Source organism: Triticum aestivum, chromosome 1B (genome assembly GCF_018294505.1).
Source record: "Triticum aestivum cultivar Chinese Spring chromosome 1B, IWGSC CS RefSeq v2.1, whole genome shotgun sequence".
NCBI classification, from domain to species: Eukaryota; Viridiplantae; Streptophyta; class Magnoliopsida; order Poales; family Poaceae; genus Triticum; species Triticum aestivum.
This window is the reverse complement of record NC_057795.1, coordinates 105,871,238-105,879,851: the sequence shown is the minus strand read 5'-3', so window position 1 is coordinate 105,879,851 and position 8,614 is coordinate 105,871,238. Positions and strand designations below refer to the sequence as shown.

The following is an 8,614-nucleotide window of genomic DNA, read 5'->3' as shown; positions in this document are numbered from 1 at the left end:
CTGCTAGATAATCAAAGTAACAGAAAGAAAATCACCCGTATGCTAACTCCACTCGCTACAGCCCTAGCTCCAATGAAGCGACCCGGTTGTGAAACCATGCGCACTTTTCCTCGAGTTAATGAAACAAGTCGTCGAATAGGATGTATCGCAATAAACATCAAATAGGTCCCTGGTTGTAGTCCTTGTTTCTTAAAATATATGTAGATTTGTTCATATCCGCAACGATTACAAGTACAATGCTTTGGATCCAAAATTTAGGAAACTACAAAGTAGCTACTATGTAATTAAAAATTACAATGAGGCCTTTTGGAGTCGTCCTCTCTGTAATATCAAACTATCAATCCCTGCAACACAAAATATTGCCAAGACTTCAAAACTGCCAATGGACCGCAGCAACGATGATGTTCCCGTTTGCCCACACGAACTTTACAACTGATAAAGGTTTCTAAAGTTCCCTAAAAAATATAAAGGTCTTTGAGAGCCCCTGGAGTCGCCCTTCCAAAAAGATGGAAAACTTTGAGCTATGAATGTACTTCAGCATGGAACAATCCTCTAGGAGTGCAGGCCATTGAACTACAAGATCACCATAATATCGAAGAAAGATTTCAACTCCACAGAGAATCAAACCAACTTTTTTTTTTGAGAAACGAGAATCAAACTAATAAAAAAACACGATACACTATTTTTTTAGACAAAATAACACGATGCACTGACATAAACTTACTAGACCGCAAACCCAAATTGCATGGGCCAATCATCATCTTACCCGGCCACACAGCCCCCAGCCCACAAGAACACCATCCTGTGGGCCCAACTACAAGAACCGCCATACCCCGCCGTCGCCCCCAAAATAGCCCAACGAAAAACGCATGCGCAATAATCTGCTGTCTGCGTCTGCGCCGACCCACGCTTTGTCTTCCTCCCCAATCTCCAAACTCTCTCTAGTCCCCACCACAACCCCTCCCCATGGCGACGGCCGCCGCCGCAAAGCCGGCGGCGAGGACGACGGTGAACGTGGCCAGGGCCGTGTACCGCGTGCAGCTGGCCCTCCTCGACGGCGCGGCGGCCTCCAACGAGCCCCTACTCCACGCGGCCGCCGCGGTCCTCTCCCGCGCCGACTACGACGACGTCGTCACCGAGCGCTCCATCGCCGAGGCGTGCGGCCACCCCGCGTGCACCAGCTCCCTCCCCGACCCCGCCAACCCCAAGGCGGCGCCGCGGTTCCACATCTCCCTCCGCGAGCACCGCGTCTACGACCTCGAGGAGGCCCGCAAGTTCTGCTCCGAGCGCTGCCTCGTTGCCTCCGCGGCCTTCGCGGCGTCGCTCCCGCCCGACCGCCCCTTCGGGATCCCGCCCAACAGGCTGGACGCCCTGGTCGCGCTCTTCGAAAGCAGCGGGGACGGGCCGGGGCTAGGGTTTCGTGCGGACAGCGGGAAGAAGGAGGACGAAGGGAGGAAGGTGGAGATTGTGGAGAAGGAGACGCCTGGGCCTGGGGAGGTGACGCTGCAGGAGTGGATTGGGCCGTCGGGCGCCATTGAGGGCTATGTGCCCCGCCATCACCCCATTCATGAAGGTGATTGTTTCATGCTGAACTCTGTTATTTACTTTGACAGTTTTGTAGTCTAGATGTTTATTCTTGCATTTGATTATGTTGCCATTGGTTGACTGGAGGACACTAGGATTGTTGAGAATAGCTGAGGCATTTACTGTCTTTGTGTGCTGGGAGTTTTATGTGGATTGATCTGAATAAGCTAGATATATTATCGTCTCAGGGTGCATAGAGTTCTGTCATTCTATGTGGATGTATGGCAAGCCATTGCAATTTTGGAATATACGGGTTATGTGATATTAGAATGTAGAATTAGCCTCCAACCAACTGAATACATGCAATCCTGGAAATATTTTCAAATTATGCTGTGTCTACAATAAAACGAAGTGAGAGCTTGTTGGTTATTACAACCATCAAGGCCTTTTTGTGGGACAGGTCGCTGGTCCAATGGGCCAAACCTACCCCGCAACCACCTTTATATAGGAATTTAGAGGAAGAGGTGACTTGGAGCGGTCTTCTTTAGAAATTTCAGGTTCTTACAAATTGAAGACAAGATATAAAATCAGTTTTTGTTAGTGGTGCATCCTGTTGGTTGGTTCTACTATTCAATAATGCTGTAGAAACTGGTGTAATAAATGTTATAATAGTGACAGTAGTTTAACTTGCAGGCACATTACTGTACGTGAAAGGATGCTTATCTCTTTCCCTTTGTTCGGCTTGTCTTAAGTTTCGAACAATTGAAGAAACTGTGAGCTTGTGTTCTGTATTTCAGGGCCAATGCCACAGGCTAAACAGGGCAAAGCTAGTAGAGCTGAGCTGTCTGGGAATAAGAATGTGGATTCTGGGGCTGCTGTTCTTGGCGAACATAGCATGGAAGTTTCATCTTCTTCAGTTGAAGCACAAGTGGGCTCTGAAGATATAGCTAAAAAAATTGATGGCATGGTCCTTCATGAGAACACAAAAATGAAGAAAAAAGACGCAGATAAAACCCTATCAAAGATTTTCCAACAGGATGAAGATACAGATATGTTATTGCCTTGCATAACTGATTCCATTGCGAAGCAACTAGAGCATGTAATTTTGGAAGAGAGAAGTGACAAGAAGAAAAAGAAATCAACTAGAGCATCATCAAGGGCATGCAAGAGTAAGCCTACAAGAAAACCTGCTGGAAGTAATGGCCATGAAGTAGGCTTTACTAGTACAATCATTATGGGGGATCCTGCTTCGGTAAAGATGGATCAAGGGGCTTTGGGTCAATATGACTTTGCAAGTTCCATCCTCATAGATAATCAGCCCTCATCATCTCAATACACAGTAAGAGATTCAATGCATACTTACACTGAACAACTACACAAAGAATTCAGTAAAGCAGTGGACCTTGAAAAAAATGAGACAAGTGACGAGAAAGTTAGTGCTGCACTAAAATCTTCACTGAAGGCTGTAGGGTCTAAGAACAGAAGTCAGTCTGTGACATGGGCAGATGATAATGGGAGCATCTTAGAAGCAAGCAAAGCATATGACATCGATTCAGATGCTAAAAATCTATCTATGGAGGACATTGACAGTTCACTAAGGCGTGAATCCGCAGAGGCTTGCGCAGCTGCCCTTATTGAAGCTGCAGGAGCTATTTCTTCAGGCACATCAGAAGTGGAAGATGCAGGTGAACATATTTTCTGTAACCTTGTGGTCCTTTAATATGCAATATACTCTTATGTGGTTGATATACTGACCTGAAGCTTCCTGAATACAGTTTCCAAGGCAGGGATCATCATATTGCCTGACATGCTTCACCAGAAACAGTTCAAGAATGTCCATGGCGAAGATACAGTGGAAAAGGTAGTATCTGAAACAGATGGTGATGTTGTGAAGTGGCCAACAAAGACTGTGCTTCTGGACACTGACATGTTTGAAGTCGATGATTCTTGGCACGACACACCACCAGAAGGTTTCAGTTTAACAGTAAGCATTTTTGAGGAAAAAGTGGTAGTTTTGTTTCTTTTAATTCATTTTGAAATTTTGCAATGACATGCATATCTTTTCAGCTGTCTGCTTTTGCAACAATGTGGACCACAATATTTGGATGGATATCCCGGTCATCTTTGGCCTATGTATACATGCTTGATGACAGTTCTGTGGAAGAAATGTTGATTTCTAAAGGGAGAGAGTATCCTGAGAAGCGAGTTTCGAAAGATAGCCAATCATCTGAAATTAAAAGAGCTTTAGCTTCTTGCATTTCTAATGCACTGCCGGTACTTGTATCAAACATGAGGATGCATACCCCAGTTTCAAAGTTGGAGACTACTCTGGTATGAGTTAATATACTCTGAGTGAGTTTATTGCCTGATTTACAGTTGGTCCAAATATATACTTTGCTGCCTAAAGTCCTAAACCTACTTGCATATCAATGTTTTTAGGCTTACTAGCTGGAACAGAACACCGATCACTACTATCGGCAAACAACAGTTCAGTACATTTGAGAAATTACTCTGGTAGAGTTGGGATCCCATATTTCTTTATACAATATAAAAAGGGTAGAATGTGCACATTTCTCTACTAGATAGATATAAGACTAGTGGCACATGTGTATGTCCTCATTGGCTAGTGTTTGTTTGTATCTGTCTTCTCCTATACCTGGAACCTCTGCTGCATACTTTTCCTGGCTAACATCAACTCAGCGAAAAAGAAAAGGTTTAGGTTAGCTTGATGCTAGCATCTGATAACTATTTTGGCCCTCACATGCAGAGCCATTTGTTTCTGCTTGCACCATGCTTTTGGATAATCTAATGAGAGTATCTGGTTGCCACTACAGGGATACTTGATTGACACAATGTCACTTGTTGACGCACTGCCTGCTCTGAGATCAAGGCAATGGCAGCTGCTGGTTCTTGTTCTGCTCGATGCACTCTCTGTGCACCGGCTTCCTGCTCTTGCTCCAGTGATCTCAGACTCAAAGCTTGTGCAGAAGGTGGCGTTTCTTTCCCGTGCCTCTCTCGTATGCAAAAATACAAGGATACCTGTGTGTTTCTTGATTGTTTTTCCTTGGGCATACTGCAGATCCTAAACTCGGCTCAGGTTAGCAGAGAGGAGTACGACTCCATGGTCGACCTCATCCTCCCTTTTGGAAGATCTGGCGAGACGCACATGTCAAGTTAACCCGTGGAAGAAGTTCATCATAGTATCAGGCGGAACAGTAACAATCCTCTACCAGGATTCGGATATATATGCCCACTCAGCCGAGTAGATAGAAGTCGTCCCATATCAGCATCAGCAGCATGACATACGACTCAAATACCGCCACAGTGACAGCCCCCATTTGGCTCGCTATCTAGAACATCACAAATCTTGCTGCTTTACCATTGCTTCTTGTATGTTTCTCTCGCGTTGCTGTCAGCTATGTTGCGGGCGCAGGGCAGGCTTGTTTCATGTCGCACTCGTGGATTTCACCTTTAGCCCGGAGGAGAGAGAGCAAAAGATAACTGCCACGAGAGCTGTGGATAGCAGCGTCACATCGTAGTGTATCATATCACCACGGACTCGCGTTCTCACTCATCGTAGTGCGTCTGTAGCTGTTGTTACCTGCAACCATTTGACTCTTGTGGGTTGGCGGCCTGGCCCATCCGTGTGTCACCTGACTGGCCGAGTGCTGGGGCAGGGTTCCTGCAGGCCAGTGACTGGTCGATGCCGACGGCGGACCGCCGTCGCTGTATGGCTCAATACATTTGTGCATTTGCCTTATCACCTTCCCTTCCGTGGTCAAATGCAGCGGCTCTTTCTTCTAGCTCTCGTTTTCTGGACTTTGCAGCTGTGCGTGTGTGCGTGGGTGGTGCAGGTGCATTGAACCCACCTGCTATCTCTGCAGCTGATTTTTAGGCGTCTCGTCAGATTTAGGGAAGGCAGAATTCTTCTTGACGACTAGGGATTGGGTTCCGGAAAAAGGAGCTGTGGGTTAGGTGAGGGGGCGTGTCTAGTGGTGCTGGTGCCAGCCATTCCACCATCATGGCTAACTTGCCGGCGCGGATCGAGACAGTGGTATGTTTAGCTAAATTTGCCACTGCCGCTAAGTCTTCTTTGGCTTCATTCACCACGGCACCTGCTACCCTATGATCTCTAGCTGATGGCGAAGCATCGTCCTAGTTTTTCATGAAGAGTTAATTTTATTTTCTCTATTCGTACGTGGCAACAGTCGCCCCAGTAAGTAACACTCACACTTCTCTGAATCGAGATGACCAGAGCCCCGCGAATATTTCTGTTAAACAGCAGATGTTGCTCGAGGAAAGCAGGTCCATCCGTGGGCGCAACGGATGTAGTACCATGTACTATGTACAACAGCAATGGCGTGAGCAATAACAGCAACAGAGAGAGAAAAGCACAGGAAACAATGGGAGAATGCCCCTACAAAAACTGATGGGCTACCGCCTGAAAAAATGGTAGGGAACTAAAAGGGAAGTGGTAGTTACGATTCCTCGACCGATGTCAGCATATTTACAGCGTGGGAACGAACCGACCAGCAGCACTAGGTAGGAGCAGGAGCAGCAGAGCAGGCATCTCAAGCCAGAGAGCTAGCGGTCAGCCTCCAGCCAGCTCCTCAGGTTGCACAGGGCCTCCGCCGACAGGCCCTTGCAGCTCCTCGGCCTCGCCGCCGCCACAGCGGGGGGCGGCGGCGGGGACCCGAGCTCCGACCCAAAGCACACCACAATGACGGTGAGGTTGTCGGCCGTCTCGAGCCGCTTCGCCTCCATGACGAGCTCCCGCGCGCACCGCTCGGGGTCGTCGTGCTGCCGCAGGCCGTGCCGGACCACGCTCACCGCGTGCTGGCTCGTCATCACGTCCCAGATCCCGTCGCACCCCATGATGAGGAACTCGTCGTCCTCGCTCAGCGTCGCCTGCTGGAACTCGGGCTCCGCGATGAGGGGCGACGTGGAGCAGTCAGGCATCTTCATGTCCCAGTCGCCCAGGGCACGCGTCACCGAGAGCACCCCGTTGAGGTACCCGTCCTCGATGTACCCGCCGGAGGCGGCCACCCTCTCGCACTCCTCGGCGTAGTTTGCCCTGTGGTCTCGGGACATCTCCATCGCTATGCCTCTCCGGCAAAGGACCGCTCGGCAGTCACCGGTGTTCGCAACCAACAGTTGCCTGCAAGTCAGGTCAGACACTCGACTGAGCATGCACGCTGAAGCAAGAAAATTGAGATCAGTTCTACAGACTTGAGACTGCTTCTAGTAAAGCACATCTTACCTCCCAAAGATTAATGCTGCGAGTGCTGTAGTTCCGGAGGAGCGGCTGATGTCTAGATTATCAGCCAGCGCAAGGTCGGCTTGCAGGAACGCGCTGCGAATACATTCCTCAACGGATTGAAGGAATATATCATCCACTTGCAATGCTTGTGGGAACTCTCTATCCTCAAACAAGAACCTCATGGCATGTCTTTTCATGTAGGCTGCAGCATCAGGACCCCCATGGCCATCAAACACCTACATACAAGCAGAGGAAACAAGACAATCCATTAAGGCGCAGTTGCTGAGGATATGACCGTGTGACATAATGCACCAAGCAAATACTCCCTCTATAAAAATACAAGATGTTTTTTGACACTGTCATAGTGTCAAAAAACATCTTATATTAAGTTATAGAGTAGTACTATACAGTAATCATTTACTAACTTACCCCATAGAAGGCACTAGGTAGTGGGCAAACCAACAGCGAGCCAAGATGGGCTGAAAGATCATCTATCCGGATGTGTTCATCTTCCATGTACCTCCTAGGTCCGATATCAGCAAAGCTTCCAGACCGAATATTGGGTACAAACTGTAGGGTTTCAGCGGACACGCTCGTCGCACCATCGGTGTTCGCCAATCCCTATACCAAACGTGAAACATTACCACCTTGTTTCTTGCATTCGAAACAAATACAAACAGGATAAACTTTTCCCCATAGTCTGTTAAACAACATGATTAAAAGCCCGACTACTTGTGTACCAAAATGGTCTCAATCGTTTCGTCAGACTACACATATTTGCAGCAAAAACCTGATATTTTCTGACTTGATTGAGAACAAACAGCACTTTGCAAAAGCACATATGCTACGATTCAACAACTCTACACACTACACAAATGGCTCCAATAATTAGATCACCCACCTTCTCTGTGGCCTACAACCACCTAAAAGGGAGCTACTTTTTCTATGAAAGGGTGTCAGACTTTTGCATCCACGAGCAGATAACCATTCCTTGCAAGAGGAAGAGAAACCAAACTTCCCTAACCAGTACTACTGTATAAGCCAACTTCAAGAATAGTATGGCCATAATAATTCATTCACAACAATACATGGAATTTTGAGCTGACTGCGTCCTCAAATCTGTTCTAAAGAACAGACAAGAAAGCATACAGCAGCTACAGCTGATCCGTTGATAAAATTCCCCGATCTCTTTAGGGATATACGGTCTCAGAACTAGCATAGGAGCAAAGAGAGGGAGGAGTCTTAGCGGCGGAACTCACCATGCGAGGCAGCTCGACGGCGACCTCGACCTCCACCTCCACCTCCGGCACGGCGACCGCCGACATCCCGACCCCCTTGGCGACACACGCGCGGTACTGCACCTCCAGAACCGGCGCCGGCTGCTGATGCATCACCTCCGCCTCGGCCACCATCTCCGCGCACCAGGACACGCTGTCTCTCCGGCCAGCGACCAGAAGGAAAAGAAAGGAGAAATCTTCCAACAAAAACAACCGCTCGATCCGTGCCGACGAGGGGAGCGAGAGAGTCTCCGGAGGATGTCGCCTTTCCAGCGATCTCGGTGGATTCTAGGACACGGTTTCTTGATCTGGGCAGGGGGGGAAGAAGAAATGGGTAGAGAGGACGAGGGTGGTTGGCTTTTATCCCGTGCTACTTGCTTGCCCCTGTGTGGAGGGGGACCGGCGGCGACCGGTGAGTGGGCGGGCGGGCGACCGGTGCGTGGCGGTGGGGGTGCACGCGGCTGATGCACGGACACGTGGATGCCGACCTCAGCACATGATTCATTTCCCCTCTCCCCCTCTCTGTCTCTTTCTGATTTGGGTGTTGGAGTTA

General features: G+C 48.5%; 2 protein-coding genes across 3 annotated transcripts; one reads left to right on the top strand and one right to left on the bottom strand.

Annotated features, from left to right (window-relative positions):
- Nucleotides 1-876: 876 nt before the first annotated feature.
- LOC123110627 (putative RNA polymerase II subunit B1 CTD phosphatase RPAP2 homolog) lies at nt 877-4,923 on the top strand. Of its 2 annotated transcripts, XM_044531188.1 has the most exons (6): nt 878-1,573; nt 2,322-3,209; nt 3,300-3,508; nt 3,592-3,855; nt 4,359-4,514; nt 4,604-4,923. In XM_044531188.1, exons 1-6 carry the CDS (start codon nt 967-969, stop codon nt 4,700-4,702), a joined length of 2,223 nt encoding a protein of 740 aa, XP_044387123.1. In that variant the 5' UTR covers nt 878-966; the 3' UTR covers nt 4,703-4,923. The 2 variants fall into 2 exon arrangements, with proteins under 2 accessions (XP_044387128.1, XP_044387123.1); XM_044531193.1 differs by lacking the exons at nt 4,359-4,514; nt 4,604-4,923 and adding an exon at nt 3,964-4,324 and having other exon boundaries at nt 877-1,573.
- Nucleotides 4,924-5,868: 945 nt separating this feature from the next.
- LOC123110638 (probable protein phosphatase 2C 47) lies at nt 5,869-8,403 on the bottom strand. The gene is made up of 4 exons (XM_044531203.1): nt 8,044-8,403; nt 7,214-7,405; nt 6,785-7,020; nt 5,869-6,682 (listed from the first exon to the last, which is right to left on the bottom strand). Exons 1-4 carry the CDS (start codon nt 8,194-8,196, stop codon nt 6,109-6,111), a joined length of 1,155 nt encoding a protein of 384 aa, XP_044387138.1. The 5' UTR covers nt 8,197-8,403; the 3' UTR covers nt 5,869-6,108.
- Nucleotides 8,404-8,614: the final 211 nt, after the last annotated feature.

What these genes read in the sequence shown, in the direction of transcription:
- LOC123110627 (XM_044531188.1), top strand. Translation starts at nt 967, where the DNA reads ATGGCGACGGCCGCCGCCGCAAAGCCGGCGGCGAGGACGACGGTGAAC. An exon ending in ATCAGAAGTGGAAGATGCAG is followed by an intron (nt 3,210 to 3,299) that starts GTGAACATATTT and finishes TCCTGAATACAG; the next exon opens with TTTCCAAGGCAGGGATCATC. An exon ending in ACTCAAAGCTTGTGCAGAAG is followed by an intron (nt 4,515 to 4,603) that starts GTGGCGTTTCTT and finishes GGCATACTGCAG; the next exon opens with ATCCTAAACTCGGCTCAGGT.
- LOC123110638 (XM_044531203.1), bottom strand. Translation starts at nt 8,196, where the DNA reads ATGGTGGCCGAGGCGGAGGTGATGCATCAGCAGCCGGCGCCGGTTCTG. An exon ending in CCGTCGAGCTGCCTCGCATG is followed by an intron (nt 7,406 to 8,043) that starts GTGAGTTCCGCC and finishes CGTTTGGTATAG; the next exon opens with GGATTGGCGAACACCGATGG. An exon ending in GCAGCATTAATCTTTGGGAG is followed by an intron (nt 6,683 to 6,784) that starts GTAAGATGTGCT and finishes CCTGACTTGCAG; the next exon opens with GCAACTGTTGGTTGCGAACA.